The 16,066-nt window shown below is 39.9% G+C and overlaps 1 protein-coding gene across 4 annotated transcripts in view; it reads right to left on the minus strand.

The window, feature by feature from the left end:
• SLC44A5 (solute carrier family 44 member 5) overlaps window positions 1–16,066 on the minus strand; it is a 160,751-nt gene that overhangs the window by 61,473 nt on the left and 83,212 nt on the right. For all 4 annotated transcript variants that reach the window (XR_014565322.1, XR_014565323.1, XM_083743041.1 and 1 more), the window contains exon 2: window positions 13,790–13,838. Coding sequence is in view for 2 of the 4 variants with exons in the window: in XM_083743041.1 (XP_083599167.1) it covers window positions 13,790–13,838 (49 nt within the window). In the remaining 2 variants the exon portion in view is untranslated. The remainder of the gene's footprint in view (window positions 1–13,789; window positions 13,839–16,066) is intronic.

Below are 16,066 nucleotides of genomic sequence, written 5' to 3' on the forward strand. Positions count from 1 at the left end.
CATCCACAAAGCTGAGTGTTGGGAGGATTCAGGACAGATACAGGAAAGGACTACTTCACAGAGCACATAAACTATGTGGAAGTTCACTTCCACAGGAACCAATGATGTCCACCAACCTGGATGGCGTTAAGAGAGGATGAGGCAATGGCTATATGCTCTGCCTCCACAATTGGAGGCAGCAATGCTTCTGAATACCAATTGCTGGAAACCACAGGAGCAGAGAATGTGCTCTCGTATTCAGATCCTGCTTGAAGGCTTCTCACAGGCATCTGGTTGGCCAGGGCGAGAAAAGGAATACTGGACTAAACGAACCACTGGCCTGATCCAGCAGGCTCTTCTTACATCCTGGTAAAGCTGCTCAAAAGAGTTGGTTTGCAGAATCCATTTAATGCACGAACTAATTTCAAGATCTTTTCAGTGGAAAGGTTGTTGTTGTTTAGTCTTTTAGTCGTGGCCAACTCTTTGTGACTCCATGGACCAGAGCACGCCAGGCTTCCACTGCTTCCCGCAGTTTGGTCAGACTCATGTTTGTAGCTTCGAGAACACTGTCCAACCATCTCGTCCTCTGTTGTCCCCTTCTCCTTGTGCCCTCAATCTTTCCCAGCATCAGGGTCTTTTCCAGGGAGTCTTCTCTTCTCATGAGGTAGCCAAAGTATTGGAGCCTCAGCTTCACGATCTGTCCTTCCAGTGAGCACTCAGGGCTGATTTCCTTAAGAATGGAGAGGTTTGATCTTCTTGCAGTACATTGGACCCTCAAGAGTCTCCTCCAGCACCATAATTCAAAAGTATCAATTCTTTGGCGATCAGCCTTCTTTATGGTCCAGCTCTCACTTCCATACATCACTACTGGGAAAACCTTGGCTTTAACTATACAGACCTTTGTTGGCAAGGTGATGTCTCTGCTTTTTAAGATGTTGTCTAGGTTTGTCATTGCTTTTCTCCCAAGAAGCAAAAAAAAATCCTTCCAGTAGCACCTTAAAGACCAACTAAGTCAGTTCTTGGTATGAGCTTTCGTGTGCATGCACACTTCTTCAGATACACACGCAGGTGTCTTTTAATTTCGTGACTGCTGTCATCATCTGCAGTGATCATGGAGCCCAAGAAAGTAAAATCTCTCACTGCCTCCATTTCTTCCCCTTCTATTTGCCAGGAGGTGATGGGACCAGTTGCCATGATCTTCGTTTTTTTTTATGTTGAGCTTCAGACCATATTTTGCGCTCTCCTCTTTCACCCTCATTAAAAGGTTCTTTAATTCCTCCTCACTTTCTGCCATCAAGGTTGTGTCATCTGCATATCTGAGGTTGTTGATATTTCTTCCGGCAATCTTAATTCCGGCTAGGGATTCATCCAGCCCAGCCTTTCACATGATGAATTCTGCATATAAGTTAAATAAGCAGGGGGACAATAAACAGCCTTGCCGTACTCCTTTCCCAATTTTGAACCAATCAGTCATTCCATATCCAGTTCTAACTGTAGCTTCTTGTCCCACATAGAGATTTCTCAGGAGACAGATGAGGTGATCAGGCACTCCCATTTCTTTAAGAACTTGCCATAGTTTGCTGTGGTCGACACAGTCAAAGGCTTTTGCATAGTCAATGAAGCAGAAGTAGATGTCTTTCTGGAACTCTCTAGCTTTCTCCATAATCCAGCGCATGTTTGCAATTTGGTCTCTGGTTCCTCTGCCTCTTCTAAATCCAGCTTGCACTTCTGGGAGTTCTCGGTCCACATACTGCTTGAGCCTTCCTTGTAGAATTTTAAGCATAACCTTGAAATCAGTGCAATTGTGCGGTAGTTGGAGCATTTTTTGGCACTGCCCTTCTTTGGGATTGGGATGTAGACTGATCTTCTCCAATCCTCTGGCCACTGCTGTGTTTTCCAAATTTGCTGGCATATTGAGTGTAGCATATTGAGTGTAACATACTGAGTGCTGCGGAAAGGTTAGCATACTCTAAGCAACTTTTGTTGTTGCTATCATTTTCTTTTATATTTCTTGTACAGCTTAAACAAACTGGAAAGCCTTTTTTTTTTTTACACAGTACAATTACCTAGAATATAATATAAATTTCACATACCCATCCCAGGCTGCCACTGCCAGTATATAAGTTCAGTACCATGACTGAAATAGCTTGTGCCCAGGAATTCAGTTCTCAGCTATGGTAGAAATTAAATATTAAACACATGCAGTAAGATTAACATAGGAAGGTTGAATACTGAATAAACTTAGGTGCACCGCACGGAGATTCATTTCCCTACAGTGCCTTGTACTAAGCTACTATAAATTCTAACAAAGTAGCAAGATGTTAGATCATATCGGATTGGTAATTATGTATTTCATATTCTGATGGTTAAATAAGTCTTTGACATTCTAGTTCAGCTGCAAGGTGTCTGTATGTTAAGTTCTACTCTAATAACTATGTTGTTGTTATGGCCGGATAGCATATGTTAAATGCATTTTTCTAGTTTAAGGCAACATTTTTCTGCCTGGGTTTAAAGGGAAAATGTATCAGCAAACTTGTCATGAAACCAAATTACAGTGCAGGTTATGCACACAGCTTATGCTTTTTGTTCCTCCTAAATCATTGCAGAGCAAAAGAAGCAGGCCAATGTACTTTATTGCGGCAGTGAGAAGAGAATAATCTAGGAGGCAGAAGCCTTGGTTTTTATCAGAGCCATATAGAAGCATATTAAACCAGAACACATTTCAGACACAATTACAATTTGTGCATGATTAATAATGCCCATGGCATTTTAATATATTTCCCTCTACTATTTAAAGAAATAAATAAAAAATGATAAAGTATGCAGCTAGCTGAAAAATAGAACATCTAGAACAGGACAAGCCAACTTGGCACACACATGTGCCATTGTGCCCACCAATACCTCCTACAGTGCCCAGCACTCAGGGAACATATCTTAAAAAATCCACAATGCATTAGAGACTGTTTGCTCTTTCTGCTTAGTTGAAAGCTCAGCCACTCCTACATCGAGTCTGCACCCTTTAAAATGTCCGCATTTCATTAGGAGCTAGGATTGGACACCCACACTCCCACCCATTCTGTGGGGGAAAGAGGTGGGAAAAGCTATTCCCTGTCAGTGTGAGTGCAGCAGTGGCTGATGTATAAGAGTATAAAAATTTAAATAATAAGCACAATAACAATATAAACACAACAACTAAATCACTGCAAAGGAAGCTAGACTCATTACAAGTAAATATAAGAAACCTTAAAATGCCAAGGAATTAAAGCACATAAAAAACTGCAAAACAACAACAACAACAACAACAGAGGGTTTTAAACAAGCAATGTACTACAACTTCCAATATCTTGATCATTGGTTGAGGTGAGACGGGTGGGAGGTGGGAGCCCAACAGTATCTGGAAGACCACAACTACAGAACTACGAGCAAATGCAAGTCCTATCACTGATGCAAAAAGAATCAAATGTTATTGCACATATGTTTTATTTAAAGGGATGGGAGGCAGAAAAGTACTGGGAGTACAACCATTCAGGTTATAGGAGATAGCACATTTCACCTTTGCCTGCCACTATCTTGAAATGACAGCAATGGCATCAGCAATCCTCCTTCTACTGCACTCCAAACAATGGTATCATCAGTCAGTGAGCAGTGTTTGTGGGTACTGAAGGAAAGAAGGTTGGGCATTTGGCTTCAAGCTATTTAACCCCTCCCTGCCTCTTGCTGCTTGTCATCCACCCTCCTGCCCTTCATAGGCATCACTGCTCACCACTGTATGCAGTGTGTGTGTTTTGCCTATTCTGTACTGATTTGGTGGCAGATCTGCTTAATGAGTGTCAGCCAATTGTGTGGGAGTTATATATTATATTATCAGGTAGTTAAGGGCATTTGTCAAACTTTAGGCACCTTGAAGCATGAAGGGTGTAGTCCCAAGACTTGCCTTCAAGGCTGTGGGACACAGGCAAGCTGAGGAGCATATCTGAGGCCAACATACAACATGTCCCCCGAGTTGTGCGGCCCCAGAAGCAGGTGGAGCAGTAAAGCTAGCAGTAAGGGTTCTGTACTCCCCTGAAAGGATGGGACAAAAAGCTCATGCACTATTTATTATGCGCAGTTAGTATCTGACACTAAAACCAAATCTTTAAATTGCTAGGTGGCAGCTGTTTTTTGCCGCTAAGACTAAAATGGCTGTTTCTCTGGAAATTGTTACAGAAGTGGATAGAAAATCATAATTGAAGAACTGGTGACCAGGTTAATGGAGCACCCTAGGTATCATGAGGATAACACACTAAAAAGGAATAGTTGCCCAGGGATTACTATAATCATAAACCATATCAGCAGCCCCAGGACAGGGAGGAATAGAGGGGGGGAAACTGGATACTGAAGTGCGGGTTGCGTTTTCCACCTTAATACTGTAAGCTTTCCTTTCTCAAACGTTATTCTTAGTACCTTATTAAAACATCTGAAATTGGTATTTTTTAAAAAAGGTGGCTTATATCTATATAGGCATACCAAGGATTATCTGAACTTCTTAGGAACAGCCAGTTTCATTTGCTTTCCCTGTGCCATCCCTTCCCACTTCTGTTATCTGCTTGGAAACACAAAGACTATTCAATAAAGCTAAGCCTATTTTACAAAGCAGCCCAAAGCTTCAGTTCTAGAGTGGGGAGAAAGCTGGCTATCTTTCAACCTGTGAAACTAAGCAAAGTGCTCACCATTGTCCAACACATCCAGAGGTATAATTAAATAGGGCTGAGGCCTTGCAACAACCACAAGCAAAAAATCAGCTTTCTGAATTTAAGGATTGTAAACTTGGGGTAGGGGGGTGAGAGAGACAGACAGAAAGAGAGATTGAAGTTACTGAATTATAGAGTCATTTTTGTGTAGCTAATGTAATATCCTGCAATTAATCAGTTGAAAGAGTATATTTTCTTCTATTCCTGTTAATTTCAGGGCCTCTCTTGGCCACCAATTATAGCTCTTTTTGTTCATATACTCTTGGAGGCTTAATTGGGGAATCCCTTCAGGCCTTCACAGAGAGAAAATAAAGGTCATTGGGCATAGTACTAATAGGCCTGTGATTTGTGACACTGCCTCTTGAAATCATGGACGTGACCAAATTAAGAAGAAAGATCTAATCTTATTAGTCTCATGATGGCGCAATGAAATGGTACTGTAGTAATGCAAGGGGGAAATGTATGGAAAAGGTAAGGAGTAAAAACCAGAAGACAAGGTAACCAAACCATGCTCCACTTCTTTCAATGATTTTTGTGTGTATGTTCTAGTTTGATAAAGTTTGCGCTGCTGTTAAGTATTAGCTTTGCCTTTGTGATCATTTATGTTAAAAAAAAATCTCTTCCTCCCAACAGTTCAGTCTCTGTTTAGATACTTGAGTGCACTAAATGTGGAGGTGGTAGAAAGGAGCTGGGTTAAGAAGGGGTGAGTTTAGTGTCAGGTGGGATTCAAACATAATTTGCTTTCCCCTCCTACCTGCAGTTCCTAAAGGCGCTGCATTGGTTAAGGAATCTGAGGAGGAGCAGGGTGAGAACAGGTATGTGGTTGAATTGGTTTAGTGCACTCAATATACTTGGAATGAGGGTTGTCTCCATTGAATTCATTATGCTTGAAGAATGTTCACACAATGAAACCTCCTTCGCTGCTCCTCCCACCTAAATATGCATAGGAGGACTATTTTGTTGGCACTATTTAAACGGGGGGGGGGGTGCATTTAACATAACATGGCTTGCGCCACTGAGCTGGTAACCTGTTACTTGATGTATCTCAGAGTTCCCTCTTCCTTCTCTAGAATACAGCCTTTGCTCATGGAAATTTAGCACTGCATGCTCATTCCAAGTATATTTTCTCCACTAATAGGAAACTTCTGTGAAAAAAATGCTGCCTGAAACAGGCAGAGGTGGGAACGTGGTGAAAATCTCCATATTATTATTTTGTACTGAGACACTTTTTAAATGTGGGGATTTCTCAGAGGCCCAGATAAATATTTACACTGAAGGGTAACACAGAGATTACGGTAATAAATAGTAAGCAGTATACTATTTATATTCTAGTGCAATGTTTGTTTCTATGTGTGCATTTTTACCTTTTGTACGCCATTTCAAGAGCGACAATCAGAAGTGGGATGAAAATTTGGCAAATAAAAATACATGCACGCTATTTCAACAGAAGTGTGTTCAAGTGTGCATCACTGCCAGAGCAAAGCTCTAAATTTTCCATTGTAAATGTATATTGCATGAGTCCAAAGGATTCATGTAGCCAACAGTCAAACAAAATATTAGCAGCCTAATCTCTTTCTCTCTCTACATACATAAAGATTGCCAATAGCTTTCTTAGTTATTACTAAGAGCGTACTGATTAAACTTAGCTTCTAATAGGAAATATCTATATTGATAATGTTTGTTGATATTTATAATAGTAATAATAACTATTCCAACTGAAACATTATTGAAGACTGAATTGAATTAAAGTGAGAAGGAATCTAATTTATGTAATCATGATTCATGCTGTTGGTGATCCTGGTAAACTATGGTAACAGTACTCTTCAGAGTGTTCAAGTATTCATCTGTACAGAATCTAGATATGTTTGTGTGCACATGCATGTACTGCTCGCTTTCCCTACTGATCCTCAGTGGAATCAGTATAGGGATAATGAAGCAATGATAATGATAATAGCATCAAATCAGTTATACCGGGACTATAAAGTAGTTCAGTTATCTAGCATTTTCCGACAAAATGTAATTATTGTGCTTATTAGATCACAAAGTAACAAATGTATTAATATTATTTAGATATGCATTAAAGTACGAAGAGGAAAACACAGAGGGTATTAAAGTTAAGCGCAAATAAGTCCCATCTGTTTCAGTGAGAGATAGTTAAAGATGTGCTTAATTCTCCCAATGAAATCAACAGGATTACTTAACTTTGGCCCACACTGTGAAAGTTGAGTTCACTCTTCTAAATGATCCGAGTGCATCAACTCTCAGTCGAGCATAATCACACAGCTGCTTTCTACGCTAGTTATCTAAACAACAGACAATTCCCTATATGCATACATTTAAATAAATTAACATATACAAATGGTAGATAGCTGGGTGTGTATTCCTCTCTGGAGAAGTGACAATCTAAACCTGATCTAACAAATGCATTTAAAATAATCTCCCATATGCTAATTTATTTATCAATTTAATTCAATTCAAGTGGTGTTTTCATGAAATAGCATCACTTGTCTTTAATTTGTCTAATTAATTGATTAAAAGCAAGACAGCTAATCAACTAAAAGCCTTTAATTACTTGACAGCTCTAGTTTAGATGCTCCCTCACCAGCATCCAAAGTGTAGACATGTCTATGAAATCCCCAATTCTATGAGAAATATTAGTCTTTGGGAGCAAATACTGCATCACTTGTTATATTACTGGTGCAGTAGTATCCAGAATCTGATGTATAATTCATAAAACAGCAACATCTGCACTATAATCTGATGCTAAAATTTAGAAATGGAACAACAGCACCGATGCACAGACAATCCCTTATGTACAATAGTGTAACAGTGTTCTATCATTCAAATACTATACATACAATACACATCTCAATGGAGAACAGCATCACAGCTTTCCTTTTATCTATGTGTTAATCAAATCAGACTACAACTGATACATAGAAGTTAACATATATAATCAGAACAGTATGGTCAGATAAGTACAATAGCTCAGTCTTGAAATCCACCCCCTACACACACCACAGACAGACAGACACACACACACACACACACACACACACACACACACACAAACACGACACACAGGGTGAACCCTACTCTCCCACTGAGTGTGCATTTCAAAGGAAGGTGCAATCAGCTTCGGCTCCCTGAGTAGTGTACATGTATGGCATCTATGTTTGCAAACTCAAGTTAGTCAAATTCACATGTTACATGTTTTGTGTCCACTCAAAACATCTGAAAGATAAATTAGAATTGCTTCAAAATGCAATGGTCAGGCTGTTAATGGTGGGTGACTACTGGGATTATGTGATACCACTATTGGAAACAACTGCACACGTGTCCAATTTGTTTCTGGGATCAACTCAAAATGTTGGTCCCAATTCTTTACACTTTGGGTATCTGAAGGACTACTTTTTCCCACACGAATATGCCCATCTATGAAATTTTCAGCATAGTACTCAAGGTCTACAGATACGTATAGGCAGGACCAGGGGAAGGTCTTCCTTAGTACCTGTACCAAGGTACTGGAAGTCACCTCAGAAGAGAGGCCCACTTTGCTCCCTCATGAATAGACTTCCATATGGAAATGTGCTTTAAGCTCTGTTAAATGAATTGTTTTAAGCCTGATGGAGCTGTACTTAGTATTTGTTTTTTAATTACCGGTAAGTGTTAGTTTCTCTCTCTTTTGCATTATAATTATTTTAAACTTTATTGCTAGTTGCCAATCAGAGAGAATCAATTAAATCAATTAAGAAATGAGATATATGAGAATTTTAAATATTTTAAATAAATAAATACATAGAACCTATAGAAATGCATCATGTAGAAATTAGTAGAATTTTTGTTAGGAAAATGATTGGAAGGGAAAAAACCAAGCTGAAGCTCATCAGCCCCCGGAGATCTAAATTCGTTTTAACTAGCTAGGTGTTCCCATATCACCTCTTTTCCTACCTTAGGCTACCGCTCTTTCCATCATTTATTTTGTTATCACCAGGATGGGCACTGCTTTACTTTTTGATGAAGACATAGGTAAAGTAGGTGCTGAGCAGTTCCGCCTTCTCTCTTTCACCCAATAGCACAAACTACTTCTCATTTTAGTACTGTTTGTCATACTGTGCTGTAACTAAGGTATTCATGAATTTTCAAAAACATTTGGAGCAGTGCAGGAGAAACTCGCCTTTTATAGCTAGAATGTTGACATCATTTATTTAAATTATTTTGTCCTTACTGCCAGTCACCCATACTTACCATAAGTGACATCACCACACAGTCACATTTTACTGTGGTGCCATTCTGCTGACACTGTGCAATTTCTGGTGGAGTAAGATCGCCTACAAGACAAAGGCTAAAATAACAAATGCTTACCAGGAAGCAAGGTCCATTGAATTCAATGGATCGTATGCCTCATAAGATGTTGCTGTAATACAGGAAGGCCCCAAACAGGATTTTTAAAATCCTGACTATTCAGAAAGTCTGTTTTGGAGATGATTAGCTTTCACTTCTCCAGAATCAATTTTTTGAATTAGGAATACTCATCTCAGACATAGCATATGTCCGTGGCAGACTATTCAGATCTCTATTTGACACATATGCTGAAAAATAACTCAAGTTGATCAATAAAGAGCAGGCCACATACTAAAGAAATACAAGCTTTAGGATACAAAAGCCTACTGATAAAAATATTATTTAGCACCTGTCTGTTATTCATTTTATCTGTAAATGTTTTTCCTATATAACTAGGGAACTTATCACAGAAATAGCTCCATTAATACAATTTCCCTTATTAATATTAATGCAGCTTCCTCCATCAAGTTCAATAGTTACCTCTCACTAAATGTTCACTCAAGGCTCTTCTATCTATTTTCAAAATATCAACTATAATACTAATAATAACAAAGTACACGGGCGGGTAGAAAAGAACATTATGTACTTAAAATGTTGCTTTGAACATCACAGTGCCATTGTTATTATCTTTGCCATTTTTTTCCCACAGAGAGAAAACTAAAATTGATAAGTAATTGCTGGTGGTCTCATTTTTCTCTTTTCCAGGAAAACAACAAAAGCACATTTGTAACATCTTCTGAATAATCTATTTGCATTCAAAACATTTTAGCCATTTCACCTAAGTCTTAATTTGCACAGGTTTTGATTTCTTGAAGCCTTCTCTGCATCCCCACTCCTCTGCAGTGAACAGCAGGTGTCTTGACTATTCAATGCATTATGTTATGCCCAGAGTTGCATTGGAAGGAACCTAGGGTGGTCCAACTTTTTACACCCAGTGGCCTGCAAGAGTACTTCAACACAGAATCTGTGGGCTGCACACTGCCTTTTAACATGGCGGGGGTGGGGAGGAACCAAGGCCAAAGTTTGATGCTCCCCACCGCCCGTCTTCATGCTGCCTTCCCAAAACTAGCTAAGCAAGGCACCAGGCTTTAGGAAGGAGACTGGAAGACTCTAGGATTCTGTCAGAGCCCTCATGCCTCCTTCCCCAATCCCAGCCCCCTGCTTACCTGGCTTTAGGAAGACAGCATGAGGGCTGCAGGGGTGGGTGGGTGCATGCACACACGTGTCAAATGTTCCCCTCGGACTCCATGTTGAACTGCCCTGTACTAGACCAAACAATCCACTTTTCAATCACAGCTCTCACTTTTCTCTTTGGCCAAAAAGAGTGAAAAGCAGGAACAGCCAAGTTGGCTCATCACTTTAAAAGTTTGCCTGTACATTTTGCTTCATAACTTTCCTTCTAAGAATTCTGATAAGAAACTTGCTTTTAAGGAAAGGAAAGGAAACTCAGTCCCCCTGCAGATATGGGCCGTGTTACAATCGGACCTACCACAGGTCATCATGAAGGTCTGGGTCTCAGCTACTAGTGAGAGCACCTGTACACGAGCCCACCAGTTATATGACAGCTGCCTATGTCAGGATGTCCTCCATCCTGGGGCTTTTGGGAACAACATGCTTGGCTGCCGTGGGAAATAGGATGCCACAAATAATAGGCTGTTGCTTTTGTATATCAGTCTCCTCTTGTCTGCTTATGAGACTATATGGTGCAGTCAAGAAGACAACGAAAGAAGCCATGTGTCAGGAAAATAGAGCTTGGTAGTAGAACACGTAGATCTCCAGGTAGGGGTGAGAGTGAATCCTGACTGAAACTCTGGAGAGCAGCTGCTGGTTGGTGTAGGTAATCCTGAGCTAGATTATCCAATGGGGTGACTTGGCAGCCTCCTATGTTCTTATGTACCAAAATACACATCTACCCTACACACTAATCTTACATGTGCAATCACATGACACAGATCTTCTATGGACTATAAATGGTACCAACAAGCCTTATTGGAAAACTTTTCAGGTGTCTATTTCTGGTAAACTTCTATTGCAAATGGGTTTTTACTTTGCAATTATAGTATACCTGAAAAAAATAAAATAAAACGTCATTCTGCTTTAGGTTTGGCCTTTTGGTAGTCTTGATTAAATATTATTACAGATTCTGGAACTGTACTGACATCTCAAACAGCTTCCTATACTAAAAAGAGGATGAGTGTCATAGGAAAATAACCTTCTATCAACGTTAATCAATAGATGACCCTGGGCTGGATCTGACAAACATACTGGATATCCATGGTCAGGCAGCGGAATCGGTTCCGCCTCACCCAAATGACTGCCTCAACTGAAACTGTCCGACAACCATGCAACTGTGTCTTGCTTTACAATGTGTACAGGCAAATAAATTAATCGTGCACATTTTTTTCATATTTGTCATAAAATTCAAGCCTACATGTGTTAGATTTCTTACTTGTAGACACTATGCAAAGAAGACACTCATGTGTAAGTATCCAGCAGACTTGGAGATGAATCAGGTACTTATGATGGACAGCTGAGATCCCACTTCCCCAACACATGTAGCCAAAAGCTTGTTAGAACTGCCCACCTAAAAATTAAGTATAGATTGATATTTTCCTTTGCCCTTGCATATGTTACATTGCTTATTTTAGGAACAGATGTAAATTAGTAGAGTGTACTACACACACACACACTTTGAGTTATACACCAAATATAATGTGTGAGCTCAGCTCTTTAAAGTTAAACTCAGGGCCATAAAAAGGGACAGAAGATCATCACCCCTTCCACCAAAATATCAGCATTCACTGAAGGCGGGGAGGGTGAGATAAGAAACACTAGCAGCAACTAAATATGCCAGTGTTGGCACTAAACACGCCACCTTTCTTGGCAATTAGAGAGCTAAAAATATTGTCCAATGTCTGAAATAATAGTGATATATTTTTTATCACAGGGCACTGCAGTCACACAGTATAATCAGGTCCAAAAATATTGTATGTACCAAGGACAAATGATCCTTGTTTTTAAAGAAAGACAACAAGACAAAATAAAGCTCTTGATTATGTGTTAACTGTATGTGGAACTGTGTTTGGGTGGGAAATGCAAACTCCCCATATAGCATTTCTCTGAGCGTTGTATAAAATACACCACATTTGAATGATAATTGCATAATAGCCATAATATTTTGTGGTCGTGCACATGTAGCACAATACAAATAACTGCAGTATCTGCAGCTATTGTCATGGTAACTATATGTTTGTATTAGGGCATCATGGTATAAAACAGGCAGATAAAATCAAAAGATAACTGCGAATAAACTGCTATGCAGCATGCAGTTTTTGAAAGATACCAAGCATCCCATTAAGCTTAATAGGAATTCTGCCTCAAGTGAAGACTATAGGTCAGGCATAGGCAAACTGGGCCCTCCAGATGTTTTGGGACTACAACTCCCATCATCCCTGACCACTGGTCCTTTTAGCTAGGGATGATGGGAGTTGTAGTCCCAAAACATCTGGAGGACCGAGTTTTGGGATGCCTGTTGCAGCCCTTTGAATTTTTTTTATAATATTTCATTGGTTTTCGTCTTATACGCCTGCTATAGGTTAAAGTACATTGACTGTAATGCTTCTCATCTGGCTTTCCATCTACAGTCCTCTTCAGGCACATTATATATCATGATAGTTAAAACAATGTAAAGTGGGATTGCTTAATCACACCACATTTAAGCACTCCCTAGTAAAGAATGCATTCACAAATGGTTCTAAGAATACCTTATATTTCAAATGTGATTTTATTTTTGATGTGCTAGTGCGATTCATGAGCAATGGCAGCACAAGATGTGGCAATATTTAATTCCTATGCTTGTTATCTACCTTTTGAAATAGAATGATCTCATGAACACGCATCTTCATGCTTAAGTTTGTGAATTGACAGTATCTTGAAGATGTGCACTATTAGTCACCCATATCCACTTTTCTTAACATAGGAAAACTTAGCATTTAGGCTGTACTGGGGAAATGGCACCTCCCACATCGGAAAATATTAGCATGCTATTTCTAGAACGGCTCGAAATGTCACTACCGTACTTGTCATTACCGAGAAAGCAATGATGAGCAGTGCAAAATGCCTCAAAATCCTTCTTTCAAAAATGGGACCACATTTTTATTGAGCCATGGCTCAAGATCTATTTCTTGGTCGTGTGTCCATGAGCCCATGAGCCTGGGTTGAGAGAACATGCTAAGCCAAACCTTAGTGTGGCAGTAAAAGGAAGGGGAAGGAGCAAAGTAGCTGTGAGCTCCTTTCCAGGTGTATGCGAGCTTGCACAGTCCCACCAAGTCATAGTTTGGCTTAGTGTGATTTTCACACCAGTTCAGCTGGTGGACTTCACATAGTAACAGTTCCTAAACATTATAGTTGAAGCAGTGGAGACAACCCCTCAATGGACGTGCCATTTATGAAAGCCCTCATATGGCAAGAGGAACATGCAGACTCTGCGAATCTCTTACATCAGCAGCATCATTATATTGGAAGAAAAAAGTTTCCCCTCACTTCCAAAGTACAGAAAGAGACAACGTCTGGACACAAATAAAAACTGATACGATTTTTTCAGTTAAGTGCATATTTTTCTTCTGTTCACAGAAAAACAATGCAGGAGTTTAATATACTAAATCAGAAGTTTTACCTGTTGTGAATTCACAGAAAAACAATGCAGGAGTTTAATATACTAAATCAGAAGTATTTACCTGTTGTGAATAGGTCCTCTGAACTTTGGGTCAAATTTCCTTGGTTCACCTGCATTTAAAATAAAATATTATAAAGATACAGCATAGTAAACAAAACAGAAAGTCAGGAATAATCTGTTATCAATTTGTTCTACGTTAAACTCTTATGAAAAACCTCAGTAATTTATTGCTTAGTTTGATTCACAGGACAGCTTGCATAAGTGGTTCAAGTTTAGTTTAAGGAAAAGAAATCACGTGAAACTGTGGCAGTACACACGCCATACATGTAAAGTACTCCCCCCCCCCCAAAGAAAAACAACCTCAAGACTGTCAAGGGTGCTGGGAACCGCAACTCTATGAGAGATAAAAGACAGTTATCTGGATTCTTTGCAGATACATGTGTACTTTAAATGTATGTTGTGTACACAGCCTGTATCTGTATCACTATGAACGGTACAACTGTGTCCACTCCATTAAACCATCATGTTGTCAAGGTTAAGTTGGAGAAAGCAGCCAGAAGTGAACCAAGAACTGAGCAACAAGGTGAGCTGAGGGACTAGGTAACTTTCAGGTTAAGAGTGGACCTCCAGAATGAATTATTTTGTGGAAAGGACAACATTCCAGAATTAAAAAATTGGCCAGAACTTTATTGATTCCACATGTAGGTTGTTGGGCTTGGCTTGGGCCTTGGGTGTATATCCTTCCAGCCCCACTGGTGGAGGGCTGCTGCATGGCAGGGTCAGACCCAGGATTAATGGGTCCTCTGCAAGATGACCCTCCCAAGCCGATGAAGGTTTTTGGACAGAGACCCTAGGGTTGGGCGCAGCTGGCCTTCATGTGCTCCCAACCTCCATCCATTCAGCCTGGCCAGGCCAGCTGGAATTTAAATCAAGCAGCTGGTGGGAAAGCCCACCAATCCACAGCGGCTGGGCTGGGAATCCCCCAGTCTGCCTGTCGTTGTTCCCAGGCATTGCTCCCTGGGAGTGGGAATTTTCTGTGACAGGCCAAAATACCTGCCTACCGCACAATTGGGTAAGCAGCCATTCTCAGAGTCACCAGTTGTGTGAGCTTCCTCCCACTGTTTCAAAGTGCTGTATACAGGAAGTCTGCACAACAGGCAAGCATTTGCAGAACCAAAGAATTAACACGGGTTTGTTAAGTTTTGTCAGCCAACAACTAGGTAAATCAGGAAAGACAGAGCAATTATCTTTTCAAGAAAACATGCAGTATAGTTCTTTCATTTGTCTTAAAACTATCACTCTTTCCCAACGTGTTTCTTCAATGTGGGCTTGTGAGAGAAATAAAAACCCATTAAGCACTGCAGCCTTGAATTTGAAGCTACTTTTCTCTCAAACTACCCATTGAAAGTCTTAATTGCATATGTTAAAATGAAATAAGAAGCTCTATTCACAGCCTTGCCTTCCCATATCCTATAAAAATAATTTTACACCACATAATTTGCAGATTTATCTAGGTTTCAATGAAGATGAAATGTGATTTTGCTGGAGCTGTTATTTTCAGTGTGACTACAACTCAAGGGAGCTATGAAAAACAATAATTATGTGAAAAGTTGGGAACAAATGCCCTTCCTTTTATAACGCACTTAACTTGAGGACAATTCACATAGCCCTCAACATGAATTTAGGATTTTTGTTTATGTCCACATTTTAAAAAAACACCACCCCTGTTTCAACATAAGCTTCTCATTATATCATCCACAACATCCTGGTTCAATACACTTTTTGAAGTCCCCCACCCCCAGAATACAGCTAGCTATAATCTGGAAATGTACCAAACCATCCAAAAGAAGAGTCAACACACTAAGCAGCATTGAAGTACACATTTAGTGCCAACCTCAACATGCACACACAGAAATGAATGAGCCGTCACATCTTGTCAAGAAAGAAACGCATGAAAAAATGAATATGTAACTGTAACAGAAAGTCAGACGCCTTAAATTGGCGTTTTGTTAATTTGAGGGAGACCGTGCTTGTCTGTCTAACAGTTTCACTGTTCAAGTTATTAGTTGTTGTCATTTTCTTCTTATTATGTAATATTACGTGAAATAACTTTATTGTCCATGGCTGACTTGGTTAAATGTTGGAATGATGCACAGAAAGTGAACCCAAGTTAAAAAGGTAAATGGACCCCTGACCATTAGGTCCAGTCGTGACCGACTCTAGGGTTGCGGCGCTCATCTCGCTTTACTGGCTGAGGGAGCTGGCGTACAGCTTCCAGGTCATGTGGCCAGCATGACTAAGCCGCTTCTGGCAAACCAGAGCAGCACACGGAAACGCT

Source organism: Podarcis gaigeae (assembly GCF_964106915.1).
Source record: "Podarcis gaigeae genome assembly, chromosome: 6".
Classification (NCBI taxonomy): domain Eukaryota; kingdom Metazoa; phylum Chordata; class Lepidosauria; order Squamata; family Lacertidae; genus Podarcis; species Podarcis gaigeae.